The following is a 25,469-nucleotide window of genomic DNA, read 5'->3' as shown; positions in this document are numbered from 1 at the left end:
GATATTGTTTGTTCTATCTTGGTGGTATTAAAACAAAATTAAAACATTGACCCTTTTATTCTTTTTTTGTGTATATAATTGTCAACATATTGGAAAGTTCTGTGCATTCTGGTGATATTTAAGTTTTCTTCTTAAAAGGTGAGAGAAAAGCAGAGAGTAAATCCATAAAATTCACCAAAAACCCTCCCCTAGTGCCTCCGCCCCCACAGCTTAAGTGAAAAATCATCCCTTGACAATAATTGTCCCTCATATCCCCCCATGGATCTCTGTTTTCTTTCTTCTCTCCTGCATAGCACCCCATTTGACCATGACTACTTCCTCTCAATGATGTCCCGTTCCTCACCAGAAATAAACACACCTCTGCCTCTTTTTTTTTCTCATTTTCTCTTGCCATCAATTGATTTCTCGCTCTCCCTTTCTCCCTCCACTTTTTTTTTTAATCATCTCAGGAGCCAACCTTGCATACTAATTCATCTCCATCCCCCATTAATTGTTTTCTCTTTTCTTCTTCCACCGCTCCAGGTGTTTTCTTTTGCCACCTGTCTGAGAGAAGTCTCTTGTCCAACCTTTTTCTTTCATTCCGCTCTGTCATCTTTTCTGACTTGTTTTATTTATTAGCTAAGCACCTCATTTGCAGACGGGATTGTTTCTTTTCTACATTTAGCTGGTCTGCTTTCCTCCTCCTCCCTCACATAGGTTATTGGGATTTCCCCACCCATGAAACAGAGACCTGGAAAGGTCCTATCACTAATCTTGATGTGATGAGGAGACATCACTTTGGGTTGAGTGATACTGAAGAGGGATCATTTTTCTTAGTTTGCAACTGTCCTGGTTTGTCTGGGATCATGCTGGGAATTTATAGTCCCAACCAGAGACCCAGGCAGTTGGAAGAAGCCATAGATTTAAAGAAACAGTATGCACATCTTCACAGTGAACAGTTGCTGTGCTACCCATACAGAGGGTGCAGCATGCTTTGTTCTCCACGGCTAGCCAGCTCTGATTGAAGGCCATGCAGAACATCCATACCAGCTATGTCCCTGCTTCATCCCACTGCTCGTTTGTTTGCACTCACTAGCTCCTAGTGTAGGATCCATGTGCCCTTCTCCTGTACACTCATAGTAGATCAGACTTAAAGTGAGAAGAGGAGGTATGTCAGTAGATCACAGGATTGGTGCGAGGCAGAAAGGCAGAATCTCTCTTCTCCCATGTATTTTCATATTGGAGAGAGAAGAGAGTGAAGGTGGGTCCTATCTTTAAAGATCAGAAAATGTGTGGTTTTTAGAAAGGTTTTGGCTCATATTTGATTCTGTGGGAAGGGGGTACTTATTTTTAATAAACTAGTTACTCAGGGTGTAGGCTAGTTTGGGTATTGGCAGTGATTACAACAATAACTTCATTCTTGGCTGACTTTCCCCTCTTCTCTAAACCCAAAAAATGAAATGTTAACGATTTAACCATCTGAACACAATGAAATGTAGATATAATAAAAAAACACTGGCTATTTAAAAATTAGATACATATAAGCATTACTCTGACCATATGGCATGTACTCTAATGCCTTTTGGTAAGGTAAATATAATGCTTCTAAATGAGGGCAAAACTTCCCTAGAAAATAAAATGAGAAACATAATAATTACCTACAGAATTATCAGGGAGTACAGAAAAGACAGGCTTATCAAGTGGGGTAGAGATTCTTGTGTGCTGGTTAATACCCAGTCTTGTACTTTGTAAGTAAAGTTGTTCTCAGCTCATTCCAGTGGCAGTGAACTGGACAACCAAAACTGCTCAGGTTAGCTAGAGTTTAAGTAATATTTGACCTAATGCCTTTTTGTTTTTTTTTTAAACTTCATATAGGTATATAACCAGGAAGGAGAATTCATGTTGAAGTTTGGATCTAATGGAGAAGGCAATGGACAGTTTAATGCTCCAACAGGAGTAGCTGTGGATTCTAATGGAAATATTATTGTAGCAGATTGGGGAAACAGTCGAATACAGGTAGACAAAATGTTATATATTTTTTATAATTATTACAGCGCTTTCTGGATTGATAGTCCTGGACAATGAAGCCCTCTGTTTCTCACAAAACAGGCACAAGTTTTATTATGCCTCAGTGCTGACCTGCAGGAGCACTTTTAGGAGTGGTAGGATAGACAAACTCCATGCTCTTTCAGTCCTTAGAATCTTTGCTATGACTGCTAACAAGGCGGCTGGTGCTCTTTTGTCCACTTTAGAGAATAAGAGTCTTTACCACAACAACTCCAGTGTATTTTACATAGGCCACACTTTGACAGCAATCTGAAGATTTATGGCTCTCTCGAATGAATACCAACCCTATCCCTTTGATATTTCACACTAATCTTCGTATGTTATGTACCTCAGAACTGGGACACAGACATATTGCAGTATTCAGGGTAGGGAAAACTGAACAATGAAATTGCTGAATGGCGCAGGTATTGGTGCTATTTGAGCAGCCAAATAACTTTTTAATATCTCACAAGAAATACTGGGCTGCCAGATATTTTATTTTGCCAAGAAGCACTTCTAGTTCTGCCTGCAGGGCCTAGCTGACAACCTTTCAGTCATCTGCCGAAGCAGGGATTCTACTCTCTTCCTGATCAAAGCAGTGAAGGAAGGAGTAGAAATCATCAGCTAGCCTCCATGAGGAGGACAAAAAGAATGAAATGGTGCTTTGGGGGCCTTAAAGGGGCTACAAGGTGAAGATGTGAGTGGCCAGAGACCTTCATTTCCTCCAATAGGACTGGCCTATGTTCCCTAAGATTCTTTTTCTTCTCATAGCCTGGGCCTCTCATTTTATTTTTAACTTGTCTTCTGAGAGAAAGGCACAGTAACCTTCTAGTCTGTCTCCACCTAGGCTTTCTCGTGGATTTCTGGCAGACCCATTTCCTCCATCCTGACTCTTCAGTTAGTGACTTGGGAGCCTGCTCCTCCTAATCTGCCTCCTCGGAGATGAGTAGATTGGTTGCTCCTACTTTCTGCAACAGCAGACTGAAAACCCTACTCTGCTTCTGCCACCACTGGTGTATACTGGTCCTTTTAATACTAGGGCTGAGATACTCCATAATGCACTGGACTATACAAATCAGTTGAAGTCAGATGAGAAATGATATACAACTACTGCCCAAAGGGAGTTTATACAGTACTGTACAGGTACTAATAAAGGATAGCCCCTGTAACTGGCGGTAGGGGACATACTTAAATAACAGAAAAAATAAAATATTCTGTTCAGGCACTGAGACAAATCTCCAGTAGCTTTTTATTGTTATATATTTTTTTCACCTATTGAGAAAATATTCTGCATTTGTGATGAAAGTTGCACTGCTCTGTTTCTAGTATGAATCACAGTCCTTTCTCCATTTATACTCTCCCTTGCCAAAGAATATCTAATAAGCAACTAAATATATGTATCAGCAGAGATGCTTCAGCTGGAGTTCATGTGATATAAAAAAAGAAAGATGCTGGCAGGAAATTCTCTGTGAAAGGCCTTCAATTTTGTAATCTATTCCTTGCTTTTGCTGCACCCTGAGGACCGATCTGCTAGGATTTGAGAGAAGTGTGATGAAGGCTGATACTTTTAGGGGAGGGAGGTGGGTAGTGGTGGTTTGATTTATCGGGGATAGTTATTTTTGGAATGAGGAACAGCTGCTGGTTTTATTTTTAATTTGATTATATGTTTGTTTTTTGGCAAAGGCACCTACAGCCATAGATAGGCTTTCTAATTTATTATAAGTAAAAATAAGTATTTTTAAATGTGAATTTTTATATTTGAGAATAGGAGGTCAAGTTCTGTTCCCATTTACATTGGTAGAAATCCAGAGTTCCTGAAATCTGTGGAAATATTACAGATCTACACTTGTCCAGCTGAGAGCATAATTTGCTCCATTATTTTTATCCCTATTAATACAGATAACATTACTTATGTGTTTTCTCTCCTTAAAGGTTTTTGATGGAAGTGGATCTTTTTTATCCTACATTAACACATCTGCTGACCCACTTTATGGTCCCCAAGGTCTGGCGCTAACTTCAGATGGCCATGTTGTAGTTGCAGACTCTGGAAATCACTGCTTCAAGGTCTATCGATACTTACAGTAACAGTGGGCTCTGGAGCTGCCTGGCCCTTAACAAACGACTGGTTTAATCGATCTCTCTGTGGGGGATGTGTACTTTAATTATTTTTTAATGCTGAAGGAGTCTCCAGTGGACTTTTCATGTTTATTTCCAAACTTACCTTGTTTACATAGGACTTGCACTTCTTATGTTCCTCATTGAATTTATTGTACGGGTTAATAAACAAAACCCTCCTTTGCTGAATTCATTAGGACAACAAAATATTAAACATGTGAACTGCAGCTTGTGGAACAGAAATTTAAGTAGTTGACTAATTTTGCAAATAAAATAAAATGAAAATATCTAAACTATTTGAAGGGGTTTATTTAACCTGTGAAGGGTAGCTCCCATTCAGAACTTCCAAATTTGAAAAGTGTCATTGTTATGCATTATTTAGCCCAACAGTGAAGACTGGGAGTCTTTTAGATCTCATTATCATGGTAGGTATTGCACATGTAACATTCTTCAGTCTTAGTAACTATAACAAATAGGCTCTGTTAGTAAAGATACAAGGTTAAGTCATGCAAAATCCTTCCAGCTCTATTTGCCAGACCTAACACAGCTCAACTTTTAGTATTATACCAATCAACGCAAATGTCTTACTCTTTGTGAGATTAATGAAGGATTGTTTCATGTGCTTGTCTCCAACCCCTCCTACTGCTCAGTGTGTTGTAAGCTCTTTCTAGAGACCTAACATTTCCACAGCTTTGGAAAAAGTGCACTGTAATGATACATTAGTTACTGCTGACTTTCTGTAGAATGACAGATCCATTAACACCAAACAAAGTCATTAGAATCAGGGTCATTATAGTGTCATATCCTCATGTATGCAATTCTTCCATACATGTTCTTTGGCATACTTTCTAAAGGCAACTCCGTATATTCATCAACATATCACACAGGACAGACAGCCACACAGGTACTCCTTTGGAGGACCTACATTGTACAACCAAAGGAACTGTGGCTAACAAATGTTGTATGGTGATAGCCAAGGGTTATCAAAGCTATTTAACTCAAGAAAAGTACATTACAAATAAGAGTGAATTGAACCAATTTCCGAAGTCCTTAGTCAATGAGGTGTTTTTCTGAAGACAAAATAAGGACTGCAGGATTTGTCCCATTATGTATGTATGTGTGTGTGTTTGTTTGACACAGGAATAAAGAAAGTAAGTGTCAGTGATTTCAGCAAGCCATTTGAGGATGGCAACACTCTAAAAACGGGTCCCCCTCACAATCTCTACTATACTTCTGAAACTCCAATTTAATTTAAAATGCTTAGTCATATGACTTATTTAAATAAAGCCAAATTTTGTATTTTCCTGTGTATAATGTGAACCTGCCCATTTTAAGAAGCACTAATTTTATAAGGAATTGTAAAGTCGAGTCTCAAAAGATGTTGATACTGTTCAGGAATACAGGGTCATGCCCTCTCTTGACCCTTTGCAGAGAGGCTGTGGTCAGTATGGTGCCAATGGCTGAAATAATCTTGGAGTAGTACCTTTTCTTTATTTAGGAATTTTTTATTTTGTTAAAAGAGGAAAGTAGATGGGGGACCATCTTAAGTATGTCGGCAAAATTGAAGTTGATTTTTGTTAAATTACTTGTATTATTTTGTTTCTAACAAGTTAAATCTGTTGTTTCAAGCTTTCTTGAGAAATGTGCATAACATCAATTTTCCATAAAGAAGCAGACCTTGAAAATCGGTAATAACATTTTCTAAATTTTAAAAACCAAGCAAGTATTATCAAGAGGGCAAGGTATTTTGTGTTTGAACTTAGTTTGTCCTAAAATTCTGCAAGAAGGCTAGAGTTCCATCCATTATTTCACTATGAATTATCCTCTTAAACTTCTAGATCCTTCTAGAAGGATCCTTCTAGCCAACACTGACACACAATCACTCTGTCATTGGAGCACTTGGAAAACTATTAACATACTAAGGAAAAAGAATATTCTATATGTAACATTTCAACTGTATTTATTAACCAAAAAAAAAGTTCCATCTATTTTCTCTGTTAAGGCCTTGAATAAAATTTTACATCTATTGCTGTAGGTTATTTTTAAAGGACGGTATTAATTTAACCCAAAATTTAGATTTTTGTAAAAAATATTTTTACTAACGTTTAGATAAATGGAAGAGTTTTCATGGAAAGAAGGGAAAGTGGGGAGGGGAATCAGTACAGTCCAAATCCTCCATTGACACAGAAATTCTGAGGCCCACAGAGATCAGTCCTTAAACAGTGTGTTGAAAAAGTTCTATAAAACACATACTCAAGATACCATTTCATATGTATGTACATTGTTCCTCTAAAGATGTTCAGAAAATAAGAGTTCTTTTGATCTGATATTAATTAATAAATAAGGCTTTAATTTATCTATGTCAATCTGTCATATCTTGATGAAATATGGAACTCTTACATAATCCATTTACTAACACATTAAAGGGATGTGGCCTTCTCCTTCTAGATCCTTGTTCATTTTTTTTGTTGAGTTTTCAGAACCTGTGATCAATGCAGCACCCACTGATGCTGACCAGTGCTGGCAACTGCCCCTAATCTGAATTCAGCTTACACAGCAAATACTTCCCAATTGCAGTTTTAAATTCAGTGATAGATATCATGCAGTCCCTTTACACTGCCAACCTTATCTTCTCAGAACAAGACAACTGAGAAACGTGTTGTTTTCACAGTGTGCTTTTGAAACCTGGTCAGCTAAAACACTTGGATAAAAGACCCTAAAGACAGCAATCATGGTAGAAATTTAGTAATATTTTATGGTGACAGATTCTTTTCTCTTCCAATTAAGTAACTGCCAGAATTGCACTATTAGGTCTACTGAGCTATTAGCATCTATCAAAGGCTCCAGGTAGAACACGCCTCCTGTACTGCTATGTACACCCTAACTGTTCCATTGACTTCAGTGGAATGCTAGGAGATTGGCAACACAGCAGAGGAGTGATGGAGGTATGAGTTCTGTTTAAACTATGAAAGTAATGTCAGATGGTTTTCTGGGAGTTATGTTATCTGCAGTATTTTAGGACAAACTAGTGGACTATATATTTATTACTTTTTCTTCCATTTCAAAAATTATCTGTTCAGTTAAATCCTGAACAAACACTAATGCATTTTTTTACATTGATTAAGTTTCAGCAATGTAACTGAAAAGGAAAATGAAGATGGTTTGAGGCAAACATTGTCTAATGGTGTTTGGAGACTTGTTAATTAGTAAATGCTGGTATGTTCTGTAAAAGTTACAGGGCTTTCAACTTTATAATTGTGTTAATATTTTTTTATAACTATAAGGATCTAGTGTTGCCATAATGAAAACTATAAGTGCCCAGTAAGTTTTATGTTATAAGGAAATTATTTTTGTTTATGGATGACGACAAGTTATGAAGTCATGATATACATTCAGAACTTTCTTGAAGATGAATTGTGAGCAGTGATTATTTGGTCTGTTTGTGGAGATTATATGAAAGATATTTGTACTTAGAGTAGGATGATCCTAAATTTGGTTATGATATTTCTGATGAATTTACAGCACTTCAGTTAATGTTTGTGAGCAAAACAGCCTTAACCCTGATGCTTTTGCTTTATGACATGGGAATGTTCCATATTTTGCATAGCATACAGCAATTCCCTGTGCTAGAAATCCGTATCACTGAATACATTATACCTTTCCAGCCCTAGAAGTGAATATACATTTTAAGTTTTGTACATTCCATTTTTGTAAATCAGTTTCATATGTTTTGTGTATAGAACATATAAAGTCTTGTATTCTCAAACTGATATTGAAATATTCTAGCCATTTGTTCTTCTCTACTCTCCCCCCATCCTCCTCGAGGACAAAATACAAACCGTTTGCTTAAGGTCGAGGATGAAAGATGTGCGTCAAAAAGCGTTTGTATGTGTGTAGTTTTAGCTTCATGTGTGCCGTGGTATTTTTGATGCTTTAGCCTACAATAAAAACTTATAAAATTTAATCCATCTTGGAAACCTAGGAAAAATCACTCACATGTTGTATTTTACCACACGCAAAAATTTCAAATAATAAAAATAAAGCTTGCTTCCTCTGTTTATTTTCAGAGTTGGACTTATTTGTCAGTGTATTATATTCCTTGTTCTCACAGATATCCACACTGTACTGAGAAAGGGGCAATTGTTTTAAAAGGAGAACCTCTTGCCACAGATCACTAGGCAGGAAAACTGTTTCATATGTATTTTGGTCCTTATCACATACACAGAGGAAGAATAGGATTTTTTTTTCTCTTGTCCTCTGTTTTTGAATGGTTTTTATTGATTAGCAGGAATATGATTAAGAACTGTAGGCCTTGTTCCTTTAAGTCATTAAAATGTGGTACCTATTCAGTAGTCTTTTAAGATCCATACTTCCACTTGTTCTGTATGCTCTGTTAACACTGACTTTGTCTACTGCAGCCAACATTTTAGAAAAATAACAGTATTAGAAAGGCACAGAGTTGGCATAATGGACCAGTTCAATCAGACTCCCTCGCAATGCCTACATCTTATTGGCCTATGTTACCTTTCTCTTTGGATAATACTTGGGATTCCTTCTTAGTCTCTGGTGAAATCACCGAAAGCTGGATCCTGTGAAAAGTCAGTTTGGCCCAACAACCCACTTAACAAATAGCATGGGTTCTTTTGGTGCAGCAGGGATGGCTTGGAGACAGCTGGGTTGCACAGGCTTATGGGGAGTCAGGCCTAGTGTGTTGATAGCAGGACACTCAAAAGTGCAGAGCACCTCGAAGGACAGAAGCAGTCACCCAGTTTCTCTTGTCTTTGGCCAGCACTAAGTAGGCATCATTTTCCCTTTCTTTACTGCACATCTCAGAATGTGTCAGATGACATATTTCAGGGCCTCCAGTTTTTCTTCCTAACACAAAATTTACTAGTGTAATGGATCTGTAAGGCTTTGTTCTTATTAATCAAGTCTCACATTAATTAATATATATATGGCTATGAAGAACAGTGCAACACTGAACTTGCCAGAGCACTCTATCTGTTTTGAAGTTTTGGCAGTACACAATCCGTTCTGTTTGGCTGCCAGCTAGAACAAAACACAATGACGCAGAGCCGGAATTTCAGAGATGCTGAGCACTTGCTACTCCCGTGGAGGAGGAGGAGAGAGAACATGAAAAGGAAAAGAGGAGAGAACACACAACTTTTGGAGGTGGGAGGGAAGAATTTAGTCAAGAAATCTGTTCAAAGAAACCAGAGACCTATTCAAAACGTTCTTAATTTTTGCACTAGCATTTCTAAATAACAGAAAAGTGCTTAATGAAATATTTGCCTAAATGACAATGTCCGGGTCCTTCAGTACCTTACTTTGCTATTCATTATAATACGTTGTTTAGTACTAGTACATTATTTTATATTAACTGTTCCACCTGTTAGTCCTCTGCAAACATGGGCAACTTTTTCTAATACTCTTATTAGTCTTTCCACGAAGACCAAATGCCCTTACTCCACTAAACTGAATACTTTTAAATAGTGTAACTATTGGTTTATTCTGTATCCAAAATTTCTCCTTTAGGGGAACTTTTACCAAATACTTTATGAAAAAATTTTTTCACATACAAAAACTATTTTTAACAAAGTTGCAAAGCAAAGCACTTAAAAGACAAGAACTGCCAGAATTAAGATTATTTATTATTTGTATTACAGTAGCACATAGGAACCCTGCTCATGGAGCAGAACTCCACCATGCGAGGTAATATACAAAAAGATGGTCCCTGTCTCAAGAAACTTCCAATCAAGGTTGCCTGTGCAAACTTTACTCTACTCTCCTGTGACTATGCACTATGATATTTAACTACATGATTACATACTGTACTCTTTTCCACATGACACCTTCCTCATTCAGTGCACAGAATTGACAGTGCTGTATGTGATTATGTAATTAAAGACTGTATCACAACACATACTTTAGTGCATATCTAAATCATAATGCAACTTTAATTCTGGTATTTCCTAACTTTTGAGTGTTTGACTTTGCAACCTTTTAATGTGGCTTTGTATATAACCTTCTGGGGGTGGGTGTGTGTGTGTGTGTGTGGTTTTTTTTGTTTTTTTTTAGTACTGATAAAATGAATTGTCATGTATATTATTCCCCCAATGTGGATCATCAGCAAGTTTGGTGCATTTACATCCACAGCGTTTGAGCTAATGGATGTAAATAGGGTAATGTGTGGACCAACCACCACTGAGAAATATAAGACATACTTTTGCTGGTGGGTTTCACAGCTATCCTCTGACAGCAGAGAGAATATTTCTGGTGCTGGAGGGAAGTGTACTCTAGTTATTACATATCTTTCTTTCCCCATCCCCTATCCTTTTCTGCTTCTGGGCCCTAGCATGCATCTGTGCAATCTTTCTCTGCCCCACAGTCCCCTATCCCTGCCCCAAAGCCTGACTTTACACATCCTCTGCATCCAAGTCAAGCTATTCTCCTCTGTGCTGCCTGGGCACCAGCAGGAAGAGGCTGAGAGCATAGGAAAGACAGTCTCCCTGCTCTTAGTTCCTGTGCCTGACATAATAGTAGCTCTCAGCAGCTGCTAAGAGTAATTCCAAAGAAAGAGCTGCTCAGTCAGGTCATGTGAGGTGAAAATTGGGCTACACAAGGCAAATCAGACTCCTCAAAAGGGTACAGTGGACTGTAAAGCCTGAGAACCACTGTGTTAGATGAGATAAAACCAAAGTTTGGTACAGTAGTTTAAAGCTCCTATGGCTTTTTCTTGTTGTAGCTATAATAGGGGTGCTACTCTGGATATCTGAAAGGCTCATGTTCTGGACACCTTGCAGGCCAGAACCACTACATGTAATCGGGCAATATGTGGAAGCTTGGTTGGTCACTTTCTACTGTGTGGCTAATTAAAGAACTCAGCTTTCCACAAACTAGTACTCTGAGTATACATTTTTATGAGTGACATATCTGAATATTTGGATGCTAATATTTTAATTGTATTGTTAAATTATTAACCTTAATTTGGGATATGGCAGATTATGTTCCCTATGTATTTTATGACTTTAAAACCTAACTTTGTACTTTTGGATCATTTAAGTATTATACCCAGATGTATAGGCACGCTTTCTTTAATGTGGGTATTAGATAATTTCAAAATTAGCTTTAATAAGGTTTACTGTAGGCACTTTCCTATGCTTGGCTATGAAAATCAGAGGCACCCTGAGGGAGGTGTGTGTCATTTTTGGAAACCTATAGGGAGAACAAGCAGCCCCAGATAAGTCAGGGAAATTAATTCTGGCAATTTTCACGTGATGTACGTTTTGAATTGGAGTATGTAAAAATCTGATTGTGCGGCTGCACCCGGGGCTGGGAGGGAGAGAAGAGGAGGAGCAGGGAGGTTAAACGAGGCAGGAAGACGCAGAGGGAGCAAAGGGAAAAGGGTCCGGCCTGCACCCGCTCCTCCTCTGGAGGCGGCAGGCGGCGCTGTGAGCCGCGGAAGCGGAGCCACCCCCACCTTAGCTTCCAGCTGCCCTTTGCCTCCCGGCAGCGGCGGCGCGGAAATCAAATTTCGGCGCCTGGCCGGGCCGTCAGCGCCGCCGCCGCCGCCGCCGCCACCCCTCCCCGGGCCTGACTCCCAGCTCCAGCGGGAAGGAGGCGACATGGTAAGCGGCGTTCGGTCCGGCTCCTCCCGCCCGGGAGCCGCGGACCCTCAGCGGGCGACTGCCGGGGCGTCCCTGCGGGAACCGCGCTCAGCCGCTAGCGCGGGTGGGCGGGGACTGAGGCTGCCCGAGGCGCTGCTCGGGTTATGGCCTGGGTGCGCCGAGGGGATGATTGGGGAGCCCGTGGCCGCCTGGGCCGCCCCGTGCAGTGGACAGACGGGGTGCGCCCGGAGCCGCCTTGTCTGTGCTGAGCTGTGCTAGAAACGGCCTCCCCCGGCTCCTGCTGCGCCTCTCGGAGTCAAACCCGGGCCACAGCCCTAGCCCTGGCCCTGGCCCTGGCCCGGCGTGTACTGTCCGCGGGCGGAGCGTGCAGCCCCCACACGCACTCTTAGGGGCTCCAGACCAGCTTCTTTAGTCGTCTTATGTCGGCGGGGGCGCAGTCGGACAAGAACCAGGTCGTTACAAGTTTAGTGTAACCCAATTCTAAACACCAGGCGTCCTACTGGAGGAGAAAATGTTGAGAATTTGAAAGTAGAAGGAAGCTTGGGTGAAAGTGATCATGAAATCATAGAATTTGCAATTCTAAGGAAGGGTAGAAGGGAGCACACAGAATAGAGACAATGGATTTCAGGAAGGCGGATTTTGGTAAGCTCAGAGAGCTGATAGGTAAGGTCCCATCGGAATCAAGACTGAGGGGAAAAACAACTGAGGAGAGTTGGCAGTTTTTCAAAGGGACGCTATTAAGGGCCCAAAAGCAAGCTACTCCGATGGGTAGGAAAGACAGAAAATGTGGCAAAAGACCACCTTGGCTTAATCACGAGATCTTGCGTGACCTACAAAATAAAAAGGCGTCATATAAAAAATGGAAACTAGGTCAGATTACAAAGGATGAATATAGGCAAATAACACAGGAATGCAGAGGCAAGATTAGAAAGGCAAAGGCACAAAATGTACTCTCACTAGCTATGGGAATAAAGGGAAACAAGAAGACTTTTTATCAATACATTAGAAGCAAGAGGAAGACCAAGGACAGGGTAGGCCCACTGCTCAGTGAGGAGGGGGAAACAGTAACGGAAGACTTGGAAATGGCAGAGATGCTTAATGACTTCTTTGTTTCAGTCTTCACTGAGAAGTCTGAAGGAATGTCTAATATAGTGAATGCTTACGGGAAGAGGGTAGGTTTAGAAGAGAAAATAAAAAAAGAGCAAATAAAAAATCACTTAGAAAAGTTAGATGCCTGCAAGTCACCAGGGCCTGATGAAATGCATCCTAGAATACTCAAGGAGTTAATAGAAGAGGTATCTGAGCCTCTAGCTATTATCTTTGGGAAATCATGGGAGACGGGGGAGATTCCAGAAGACTGGAAGGGGGCAAATATAGTGCCCATCTATAAAAAGGGAAATAAAAACAACCCAGGAAACTACAGACCAGTTAGTTTAACTTCTGTGCCAGGGAAGATAATGGCGCAGGTAATTAAAGAAATCATCTGCAAACACTTGGAAGGTGGTAAGGTGATAGGGAATAGCCAGCATGGATTTGTAAAGAACAAATCGTGTCAAACTAATCTGATAGCGTTCTTTGATAGGATAATGAGCCTTGTGGATAAGGGAGAAGCAGTGGATGTGATATACCTAGACTTTAGTAAGGCATTTGATATGGTCTCGCATGATATTCTTATAGATAAACTAGGAAAGTACAATTTATATGGGGCTACTATAAGGTGGGTGCATAACTGGCTGGATAACCGTACTCAGAGAGTAGTTAATGGCTCCCAATCCTGCTGGAAAGGTATAACAAGTGGGGTTCTGCAGGGGTCTGTTTTGGGACCGGTTCTGTTCAATATCTTCATCAACGATTTAGATGTTGGCATAGAAAGTACGCTTATTAAGTTTGCGGACGATACCAAACTGGGAGGGATTGCAACTGCTTTGGAGGACAGGGTCAAAATTCAAAATGATCTGGACAAATTGGAGAAATGGTCTGAGGTAAACAGGATGAAGTTCAATAAAGATAAATGCAAAGTGCTCCACTTAGGAAGGAACAATCAGTTTCACACATACAGAATGGGAAGAGACTGTCTAGGAAGGAGTATGGCAGAAAGAGATCTAGGGATCATAGTAGATCGCAAGCTTAATATGAGTCAACAGTGTGATACTGTTGCAAAAAAAGCAAACGTGATTCTGGGATGCATTAACAGGTGTGTTATAAACAAGACACGAGAAGTCATTCTTCCGCTTTACTCTGCGCTGGTCAGGCCTCAGCTGGAGTATTGTGTCCAGTTCTGGGCACCGCATTTCAAGAAAGATGTGGAGAAATTGGAGAGGGTCCAGAGAAGAGCAACAAGAATGATTGAAGGTCTTGAGAACATGACCTATGAAGGAAGGCTGAAGGAATTGGGTTTGTTTAGTTTGGAAAAGAGAAGACTGAGAGGGGACGTGATAGCAGTTTTCAGGTATCTAAAAGGGTGTCATCAGGAGGAGGGAGAAAACTTGTTCACCTTAGCCTCCAATGATAGAACAAGAAGCAGTGGGCTTAAACTGCAGCAAGGGAGATTTAGGTTGGACATTAGGAAAAAGTTTCTGTCAGGGTAGTTAAACACTGGAATAGATTGCCTAGGGAAGTTATGGAATCTCCATCTCTGGAGATATTTAAGAGTAGGTTAGATAAATGTCTATTAGGGATAGTCTAGACAATATTTGGTCCTGCCATGAGGGCAGGGGACTGGACTTGATGACCTCTCGAGGTCCCTTCCAGTCCTAGAGTCTATGAATCTATGAATCTATAAAATGCGGACTTTTAATGGGATTTCATGGGATATAATTAACTTGTGGAACTCACTACCACAAGATCTCATTGAGGCCCATAGCTGAACAAGATGGGGGGAAAAAAGGGGCTCCCCATTTATTGGGATAAGGCGTATCCCCACCCCGGTTATGTTATGTAGGGGATGAAATAGCCACCACTTTCCAGAGGTTGGGAAGAAACATCCACAATGAGCAGATTATCCCATGATTGTCCATTACTGGGGTTTTTTGTGTCTGTATTTGGTGTCCTGCCCTGCCAAAGACAGGATACTGGAGTAAATGGACTGATTAGTCAGTATGGCAATTCCTTATGCATGGCAATTCCAGCTTCTTTCATAATAATTAGTTGTGATATCACCAATATAAGTATGTGGCAGGGATGAATAAATCAGATGGGAGGAGTTTATGTAAAAAAATATACACAATTTAACAAAGGCTTTAGTCAAATAAACTTTTATTACAATGAATTATATTGTTTTAGCTGGATGCATAAGTGACTGCTGAATAAACTAACTTCCAAAATTAAGATTTTGTACAATATAATTAAAAAAAAATCCAAAGCAGTCTTGCCCTTGTCCATGACTACAGATGATAAATTCAAACATTTGTTGCTCTTTCATATTACCTGTTTCAAAGTGAAAAAACTGTGAAACTGACAAGAATTCCATCACTTTAACTCTACTGAAGCTTTGATATGATATGGGTAGCTGAGGCAAGGCGTGATCCTCCCCTGCCAAAGTCCTGTGTGCCCTGAATGCTACCTACCTTTTCTAGGAACTCACCAAATTCACTTTCCCACTGATGAGTGTTTATAAAGATTATGCAGAATATTTTCCAGTATATAATCTGATGCAAGTGATGAGCTACCATGTTTTTCTTATGGGCTTTAAAGGGATGCTATCAACTTAAAAAGTCACATTTCTGTTTAGAAATATTTTATATCCTAGTAATTAATGTAATTGAAAGAGATTGGAGAAGAAAATACTTTTCAGTTTTACTTTTGTGTATTATACAGCACTTTGTATATAATCAGTTCCAGTGTGTCCCTATATATTCAATCAGTTTCCCCTGCTAATTGTTTGACACAGCATGATGAAAAGAAAAATATTTGAAAAATGGAGCACAGGATCTGTTCCAAGAGGTGAACCTCTTGGTAATAGTGACTATAATATAATTAAATGGAACATCCCTATGGTGGGGAAAACACCACAGCAGCCCACCATGGTAGCATTTGATTTCAGAAAGGGGACTACACAAAAATGAGGAAGGTAGTTAAACAGAGATTAAAAGGTACAGTGCCAAAAGTCAAATCCCTACAAGCTTCATGGAAACTTTTTAAAGATATCATAATAGAGGCTCAACTTAAATGTACACCCCAAATTAAAAAAACAGAGAGAACCAAAAAAGTGCCACCGTGGCTAAACAACAAAGTAAAAGAAGCAGTGAGAAGCAAAAAGGCATCCTTTAAAAAGTGGAAGTTAAATCCTAGCAAATGAAATGTAAAAATATAATTAGGAAGGCCAAAAAAGAATTTGAAGACTAGCTAGACTCATAAAGTAATAGCATTTTTTTTAAGTACATCAGAAGCAGCAATTCTGCTAATCAGCCAAGGGGGCCACTGGATGATTGAGATGCTAAAGGAGCACTTAAGGGCGATAAGGCCATTGCCAAGAAACTAAATGAATTCTTTGCTTCAGTCTTCATGGTTGAGGATATGAGGGAGATTCCCAAACCTAAGACAGTCTTTCTAGGTGACACATCTGAGAAATGGTCCTGACTGAGGTGTCATTAGAGGAGGTTTTGGAACAAATTGATAACTATACAGTAATAAGTCACCAGGACCACATGGTGTTGACCCAAGAGTTCTGAAGGAACTCAAATGTGAAATTGCAGAACTTCTAACTGTGATATTTAACCTATCATTTAAATGAGCTTCTGTACCAAATGACTGGAGGATAACTAATGTAACGCCAATTTTTAAAAAGGGCTCCAGGGTGATCCTGGAAATTGCAGGCCTGTAAGGCTAACTTCAGTACTGGACAAATTGGTTGAAACTATCGTAAAGAACAGAATTGTTAGAGACACAGATGAACATAATTTGTTAGGAAACAGCAAATGTGGTTTTTGTAAAGGGAAATCATGCCTCACCAATCTACTAGTATTCTTTGAGGGAGTTAACAAACGTGGATAAGGGTGATCCATTGTATATAGTGTACTTAGTTTCAGAAAGCCTTTGACAAGGGCCTTCACCAAAGGCTCTTAAGCAAAGTAAGCTGTCCTGAGATAAGAGGGAAGGTCATCTCATGGATTAAGAGATAGGAAACAAAGGGTAGGAATAAATGGTCAGTTTTCAGAATGCAGAGAGGTAAATAGTGGTGTCCCCCAGTGCTCAGTACTGGAACAAGTACTATTCAATAGATTCATCTGGAAAAAGAGGTAAACAATGAGGGGGCAAAATTTGCAGATGATACAAAGCTACTCAAGATAGTTAAAAGGACCTCACAAAACTGGGTGACCGGACAACAAAACGACAGACGAAATTCATTGTTGATAAATGCAAAGTAATGCATGTTGGAAAACATAACCCCAACTATACATATAAAATGATGCAGTCTAAATTAGCTGTTACCACTCAAGAAAGAGATCTTGGAATCCTTGTGGATAGTTCTCTGAAAACATCCACTCAATGTGCAGCGGCAGTCAAAAAAGCCAACAGAATGTTGGGACTCGTTAAGAAAGGAATAGATAAGACAGAAAATAGCGCATTGCCTCTGTATAAATCCATGCTATTCCCACATCTTGAATACCGTGTGCAGATGTGGTCACCGCATCTCAAAAAAGATATATTGGAATTGGAAAAGGTTCAGAAAATGGCAACAAAAATGATTAGGGGTATGGAGCGGCTTCCATATTAGGAAAGATTAATAAGACTAGGAATTTTCAGCTTGGAAAAGAGACGACTAAGGGGCGATATGATAGAGGTCTATGAAATCATGACTGGTGTGGAGAAAATAAATAAGCAAGTATTATTTACTCCTCATAACACAAGAACTAGGGGTCACCAAATTAAATTTATAGGTTTAAAACGAACAAAAGGAAGTATTTTTTCATACAGTGCACAGTCAACCTGTGGAACTCCTTGCCAGAGGATGTTGTGAAGGCCAAGACTATAAGAGGGTTCAAAGAAGAACTAGATAAATTCATGGAGGATAGGTCCATCAATGGCTATTAGCCTCTATTTGCCAGAAGCTGGGAATGGGTGACGGGATTGATCCCTTAATGATTACTTGTTCTGTTCATTCCCTCTGGAGCACTGGCATGCACCACAGTCGGAAGACAGGATACTGGGCTAGATGGACCTTTGGTCTGACCCAGTATGGCTGTTCTTATGTTTTTAATAAAGATAATGTGATTGTTAAACCACAACATTGGAAAGGTGATTTGAAGGGAGATAGAGTAGTCTTCAGATACTGTAACTTGTATTTTAAAATGGCCTAAATTTCATATTGGCTATGTCATTTTAACAAGAAGGAAAGAACAATATTCATGGCAGTAAATGAGTCAGACAAAAAGCATAAGTCTCACACTATAGCCTAAATAGTAGAAATCACTCTTTCAACTACTTTAAGGACAATTGGGCATTGGTACCAACTACCAAGAGACTGGAACTGCCATTTCTAGAGTTAGTAAGGCAAGACAGACAAGGAACTATAGGGATGTAGTAAAATGCATTGAAAACTACCTTGCAGTGAAGTGAGGTAGGGGATGAACTAGATTATACAACAAATCCATCCCAAACTTAATATCTTTGAAACAATTGATATATTTTGAATGGATTAGCCTGGCATGGTTTTCCTTTGTGAAGAAGTCCTGTTTTAGGAAGCATTGTGGTATAGTAGAGTATTAAGGGAGATGTCCAGGAAATGCTTCTTCTAGATGTGAATTCTGAATGAAATGTTAATTCTAAAGATAGTATTAAAGTACTGAATACATGTTCTATTGTAGTCCAAGAAAAAGGGACTGAGTGTTGAAGAGAAGAGAACTCGTATGATGGAAATATTTTTTGAAACAGTAAGTAAGTGTTTTAATTATCATATATTTCCTGGCCACTGGGAGCATCCATAAGGAGCCAGAGAGGCTGAGTGGCCCAGGTAAGGGACTGTGATTCTGGAGTCTTGGGTTCAGTTCCTGGCTCTGCCACTGTCCTGCTGGGTGACCTTGGGAAGTCAGTTCCTGCTCTGTGCCTCAGTTTCCTCATGTGTAACATGCAAATAATGATACTGTTCTCCTTTATACAGTACTTTGAGTGTGACTAAATGAAAAGTGCTATACAGTAACTCCTCATTTAACATTGTTTCAATGTTACGTCCCTGCTCAGTTAGGGAACATGCTCCTTTAAAGTTGTGCAGTGTTCCCTTATAATGTCGTTTGGCTGGTTGCTTGTAAGATTCTGTGAAAGTGCAGCAACTTTACAAGGGAGCATTGCACAAGTTCTGCTTTTCTGCCTCCTCCCCCTCCCTCTCAGCGCTTCCCCCTTAGGACTTTGCGGGCGGGGAGGAGGGATGTGGCGTGCTCTAGAGAGGAGGTGGAGTGGGGGTGGGAAGAGGTAGGCCTGGAGTGGAGCGAGGACAGGAAGAGGCGGGCCTGGAGCATTACTGGCAAAATCTGAGCCTGTTCTCTGGGGAAGCTACCGCTGGTGCTGCAAGGGTGCTTCCTAGCGTCCTTGCCTGCAGTGGGCTGTGCCTATGTGGGGTCAGCCGGGGCACTTCCCAACCACAGTACAGTACTGTACAGTATAATACCTTTTTTCTGACACCCAAAAATTTCCGTGGAACCTAACCCCCCCCCCACGTTTACATTAAATCTTACTGGACAATTGGATTCATTTAACATTGTTTCACTTAAAGTTGCATTTTTTGGGAACATAACTACAACGTTAAGTGAGGAGTTACTGTGTTACTATTCTTTATTAACGCACCATAGGGGAAAATACCTTTTGATTCCATCAAACTGTAAAATATTTTAGCCAGCTTCATTTTTCCTAGAACACATTGGCCTTACTTGCATTTGTGAAACTATCAGTTGTTGATCGAAGGTGTTAGTGAGAGGTACGGATGAGCTTGTGCTAAGTAGAGTTTTGGATACTCTTTTAGTTAGATTGTTTGACATGAGTTCAACTGAACTTTTGTTGCTTCCTTTGTCAGCAGTGGATAAGTTATTGACAGTTAAGTGGAAAACCAAAAAGGTTTATTTTTTGTTTAGTGCAACATTTTCACATTTAGGTACATAGTCAGGAAATCCAAAGTTAGATTTCCCATAACAGCAGTAATTGCTGCGGACCGGCTTGTGCTTTATGTACTTCTGTGTAGTACTTCTCAAACCTTTTCCTGTAAAGGTGCTGGCATGTGTAGTAGAGATGGATACACAAAGCCTTCTGACCTGGTACCTTAATAACCTCTAGTCCATATGCGAGGGAGGAGCAAAGTAAAATTAAATAGGAATTTGGAACATTTTCAGTATTCGCTTTGTTCCTCAGATTCCATATCTCGTCAGTTTCACTTTGCTGCCACAGAAGGCAGAGAGAGTCGTTAGGGATGCTCAAATTTGACAGTATGGGAGAGGGATGAAACTGGGAAATAGGAAAGGGAAGGATGAGAATGCACCTAAAAGAGAGCAATGGAAGTGGAAGAGAAATGGAGCTCCAACTCAGAGACACCTTTGTGTTTGTGACATAACTGAAATATTATTTTTTTTGTTTGTTAAAATAAATTTATAGTGATTCTGCAGTGCAAAAGCAGCTAGACTAGGAGCTGAGGATCTGGCCACAGCGCTCTTTGCCCTGAGGAGCTAGCAGTCTAAATTTAGGCATGAAGCAATTAATTTGAGTAATAAAGAAACACTGGAGGAAATAACAAAGCCTACAACAAAATAAAATCACTTTTTATTTTCAAATACTGTAGCTCTATCTTGAGGAGCGTGCAATATTTTTCCTGGAGAAATGAAAAAATACATTAGATATGCTACTTGCAGGGGCGGCTCTAGACATTTCGCTGCCGCAAGCAGGGCGGCATGCCGCGGGAGGCGCTCTGCTGGTTGCCAGTCCCGCGGCTCCAGTGGACCTCCTGCAGGCATGCCACCGAAACCGCGGGACCAGCGGACCCTCTGCAGGCATGGCGCAGGAGGTGGCCTGCCTGCCGCCCTCCCGGCAACCGACAGAGTGCCCCCCCGACATGCCGCCCCAAGCACATGCTTGGCGTGCTGGGGTCTGGAGCCGCCCCCGGCTACTTGTGTATTTGTTGGGATTAATTTAGTAAAGAATGTAGACATGACTTAAATGAGACTGTCATTCAGAGGTGACGTGCCTTTTGTATTTTGAACAGAAAGATGTGTTCCAGTTAAAGGATATGGAGAAGATTGCTCCGAAAGAGAAAGGAATTAGTGAGTATAAACGCTTTTTCTCCCTAAAACTTGTTTAGACATTGAGAATTGTTTGTGGATCCGTCACACTGTGTGAATTTTTATGTTTTCACATAACACTGACTTTATGATCTTTATAACAATAATGTTAAACAAAAGAAAAAATACCTAGCTGCACGTGGTACTGGTTTGTCATGGTGGCCTAGCCAAGTGTAACTTTGGAAACTGTATGTTTTATGCACACACATCCCAACCCTATGTTACTAGTAGCTGTAACTAATTTTGGGCATTAAGGCCAACATTTTCAAGTGCTGATGTCTAAAATCTAGAACCTGTATCCCTAGTTAACTACCTAAATACATGGCATGATTCTCAAAGGAGCTGAGCACCTACTGAAGTCATTGCTGAGCACCCACAGCTTTCATCTCTGAGAATCATGCCATATGTTTAGATGCTTAACTAAGGATTTAGGTGTCCAACTTCAGTCACCCACATCTTAAAATTTTGGTACATACGTGTACACAATCAAACTCTCTGTTGTATTTCTCCAACAAAGCTGCAAGACTGTTCTATGCAACAAAGGTCTGGTGGAAAGTCCATGGAATTCAACAGAAGTCTTTGGATCAGGACCAAGATGACTTTATATGTTTTGTTCACTTCCAGTGTTGCTCCTATGTTCATTGTATGTTTTCTCCTCTTTAGATCTGTGTTTTAGTACTGGTTTACAAACGTTCACCTCCTTGATCAGCACATCTTTGTGACATAATCATGCTCCAATAATGGATTTTTAAAAAAAAAGTAGTTTTTTTTGTAAGAGCTGCAGGGAGCTCAGCTATAACTTGAAAAATATTTAGTGGTGAAATACATTTTTTAAAAATTTCAGCAGAGAATAGAGGCACTTGCAAAAGCTCTATAGAGACAAGATAGGGTTTCAGTTGGTTTTTCAACATACTTGCAGTTCCTATTTTAAGGAATGCAAAACAATATTAAATATAGAGCAAAAAAAGTTCATTTGTATTCACAGAATTTTTAAATACAATTTTTAAAAATATTGCTGTAGACACTTTCTTTTGTAATCCCTTATTGTACACCTGTAACTGAATACTTTGCCAATAGAATCGTGGAAGCTGACACAATGCAATTTCAAGTCTATAGAAGATTACTTGTTAGCTTAATTGTAAATATAAAATAATACTTGAAAAAAAACACTTTCCTATGATGAGTGGGAAGCTTTCCCTGCCAAGTGTGGGGCATAAGTTATCAGCTTTTCAAGAATAAACATGAATTGACTTAAATGTTTCTGGCCCTTTTGATTATGGAGGATAACCTTCCGTATGTGAACTGAATATAAACTAATGCAATGTTAACGACAAGGAGTCCGGTGGCACCTTAAAGACTAACAGTTTTATTTGGGCATAAGCTTTCGTGGGTAAAAAACCTCACTTGCAACTGATACTGCCATTGACTTCAAAGGGATTCTCTGCATGGAGTGGCTGTGGCGCAAGATTTTTATTTTTGGTGTCTTCCAGATAGCCTATGAAAAAGGAATAAGCTTTTCAGAAACATGTATGTGTGGATTATCTGCTTTATTTATGTTGCTGTAGTTCTAAGCAATCTGCAGTGAAAATGAAAACAGATGTAGTACATTGTCATATTTGCTACTCAGTCACATTTTAAAATAAAGTATAACTGCCTAACACATACACTGAAGAAAAAGTGCCTTTTTTTCTTTTTTCTTTGTTAGCTGCCATGTCGGTAAAGGAGATCCTGCAAAGCTTAGTTGATGATGGTATGGTGGACACTGATAGGATTGGAACTTCCAATTATTTTTGGGCTTTTCCAAGTAAAGCTCTTCATGCCAGGAAGCGTCAATTGGAAGCACTGGAGACTCAGGTATATTTGTGTTGAGAAAAGCACTTGTTTGTCTGAATGGTATTAGCATTCTGTTTTCCTACAGCCCTTGCCATATCTATCTCAGTTTTGTTACAGGAAATGCTACCAGCAGGTCCATTGGCACCTAGCTAATAAAGTTGTTTTTTTTTCTGCTATTTTACTGTTTCATCAAAAGTGCCTGTTCGTGAGCCATGGTCACACCACCAGAATCACAGATTCTTTAAAAAATATTGCCCATGGTTGAGAAGATTTTTGTTTTGTTTTGTCTGGTCCATTGATGCAGGAAAAAATTGTGGCCCATTTGCTTTTGATTCAAAACATTTTTACCTGGGGAATTAACTTTAAATTATTGGGCAGTATGCATTTTCCTTTGTCTGCCACTGTTTGTTGTGGCTGGGTGATGTTCTAAAGTGTCTGCCTGTTCTGAGGACTAAAATGGGCATCCCAGCAGAGTGCTGCCTTAACTTGGGCATCTGTTTCTGTCTGGCAGCTTTAGTCCTCAGGTACACTGTCAAACCAACCCTGCACTCCTGTTTAGGGGAGTCGACCAAATTGGTCACAATGTTTCAGATGAGAGCATGACTCTTTTGATCCAACATTGTTATTCTATATCTTCAGTATTAATTCTATTTGTTTTTTAAATAAACCAAATCATTCTACTTGTTTGTTTGAATTGCTGTTCGCTGTTCACTTCTACTCATCAGTTTTGTTTATTCAGAATATAAAAATAACCAAAACTCAGAGGGCAACTTTTTATAAGCAACTTCATGGTCTGATCACATGACATTTCTTTTCATCTGATCTTTCCCTGATTTGGCACAATTAACTGATTCTTCAGTGAATGTATTATGAATACAAAATTCTTATTCCCGACTTATGGGAAATATTTACAGACTTATTTCTCAGTCATGGCTCTTGCATCATCAGTACAATTTGAAGTGTTGCCAAACGAAGTTATCTTTTTTGAGACCCACATTAAATTTAAAAATGTGCTTTACTTGTATGAAATGAAAAGCAATTTTCACATTTGTCTTTATAAACAGTCATAAAATCCGTACCAAATAAATGCAATTAGCTGTGCAGCAGATGGCACATCTGTTGAGTAGTCCATATTATAATTAGTTCCTCATAGAGTAGAACCTCAGAGTTATGACCTGACCAGTCAACCACACACCTCATTGTGAACTGGAAGTACACAATCAGGCAGCAGCACGGAGGGGATAGAAAGCAGCATGGTACTGTGTTAAATGTAAACTACTAAAAAAAAAAAAGGGAAAGCAGCATTTTTCTTCTATATAGTCAAGTTTCAAAGCTGTATTAAGTCAATGTTCAGTTGTAAACTTTTGAAAGAACAACCATAACGTTTTGTTCAGAGTTATGAGGTGTTCATAACTCCGAGATTCTACTGTAAATATTTCTTGTCAGTTCAGGGATTCTTTTTGCAACAGTATCTGAAGATGATGGAATTGTTCTAATTTCCTTGCTGCAGAATATTCAAGTAAAATCTCGATTGTCAGTTGCACAAGGCTTAATTAAATTTTGCTGCTCTTTTCTGAGACTTCCTTATCATTGGTGTTCAGAGAAAACCACTTAAAAAGAAAAGGCTTGAATGGTTTTGATGAAACATTTTCAGATCTTGTTACAGTGTTTTGGGGGGTTTGAATTTTTTTTTTTTTAATTTTAAAGAATCCAAAGGCTTATTTTTGAAATATGACTGCTCACTATAAACTGGTGTTTCAGTTTCAAAGATCTCACATTCTTTTGGTACCATAATAACTAAGCACTAAAGGGTGCCTGTTTTGCCTGAGCAGTACATGTTCAGTGTTAATCTGCAGATCTTTTTGTTTTATCTTCAATACTTAAATACTATTTCCCCATCCCCCTATGTTTTCCTTTGCATTCCTCTTGGAAATCTTCATTTCACCCTGACTTTGCATCGCTGACTCCAGTTAGTCCCTTGTCATTTTTCTGTCCAGGAGGATTTATTTGCTTCAGAGCATGTTACTTATTTAACAAAAGGTGGGATGAGCTGAGGCCTTGTCTATGCGAGAGTTTTCTCAGTGTAGTTCTGCATCCACATGGCTTTGTGTAAACTGGTTTAAGCTGTTCCCTTGTGAATCACAACTTCCACACAATACTGCTCTTTTTCTTTAAATAGGTACACCACATTCTGGGCAGGTGCCCCTGGGTCCAGTGTTTTACTGCCAGGCTCTATGTATTCTGGGATTTTTCTTTTGATACATTGTAGGGTAGCTGTTGGAACCTACTGAGATTTTGGGTCAGATTCACAAGCTCCCATGATTCCTTTCTAGTATCCCATAATTCCTCTGGTTTTCACAAGCCAGCACAATTTTCAAAGTGCTGTGAGACAGCATGGAGGAAGCACTGCAATCCTGACCATCACTAATAGGAGCACGGTGTTCCAGATGTATTGGCAGTCATGTAGGCAGGTGCTTTGGATGAGTTGGAAGAGATGTTAAAATGACAATGACACTGTATGGCTACAGAGTCAGAATTATTGTCCTCATCTCTTGCAGGGCACGTCACTTACACACTTCGTGCCTCAGATCACCAATTTTTATAGTAAGTT

The 25,469-nt window shown here is 39.6% G+C and overlaps 2 protein-coding genes across 23 annotated transcripts in view; both read left to right on the top strand.

Annotated features, from left to right (window-relative positions):
- TRIM2 (tripartite motif containing 2) overlaps nt 1–8,200 on the top strand; it is a 109,896-nt gene extending 101,696 nt beyond the window's left edge. For all 22 annotated transcript variants that reach the window (XM_030563493.1, XM_030563496.1, XM_030563488.1 and 19 more), the window contains 2 exons: nt 1,855–1,995; nt 3,958–8,200. In XM_030563493.1, coding sequence (XP_030419353.1) covers nt 1,855–1,995; nt 3,958–4,110 — 294 coding nt within the window. In that variant the 3' untranslated portion in view covers nt 4,111–8,200. The remainder of the gene's footprint in view (nt 1–1,854; nt 1,996–3,957) is intronic.
- A 3,344-nt stretch (nt 8,201–11,544) lies between these two features.
- MND1 (meiotic nuclear divisions 1) overlaps nt 11,545–25,469 on the top strand; it is a 46,743-nt gene continuing 32,818 nt past the window's right edge. The window contains exons 1-4 of the mRNA XM_030565203.1: nt 11,545–11,768; nt 18,575–18,640; nt 20,950–21,007; nt 22,731–22,879. Coding sequence (XP_030421063.1) covers nt 11,766–11,768; nt 18,575–18,640; nt 20,950–21,007; nt 22,731–22,879 — 276 coding nt within the window. The 5' untranslated portion in view covers nt 11,545–11,765. The remainder of the gene's footprint in view (nt 11,769–18,574; nt 18,641–20,949; nt 21,008–22,730; nt 22,880–25,469) is intronic.

Source organism: Gopherus evgoodei, chromosome 5, assembly GCF_007399415.2.
Source record: "Gopherus evgoodei ecotype Sinaloan lineage chromosome 5, rGopEvg1_v1.p, whole genome shotgun sequence".
Classification (NCBI taxonomy): Eukaryota; Metazoa; Chordata; order Testudines; family Testudinidae; genus Gopherus; species Gopherus evgoodei.
The sequence above is the reverse complement of the archived record's forward strand: the minus strand, read 5'-3'. Positions and strand labels throughout refer to the sequence as shown.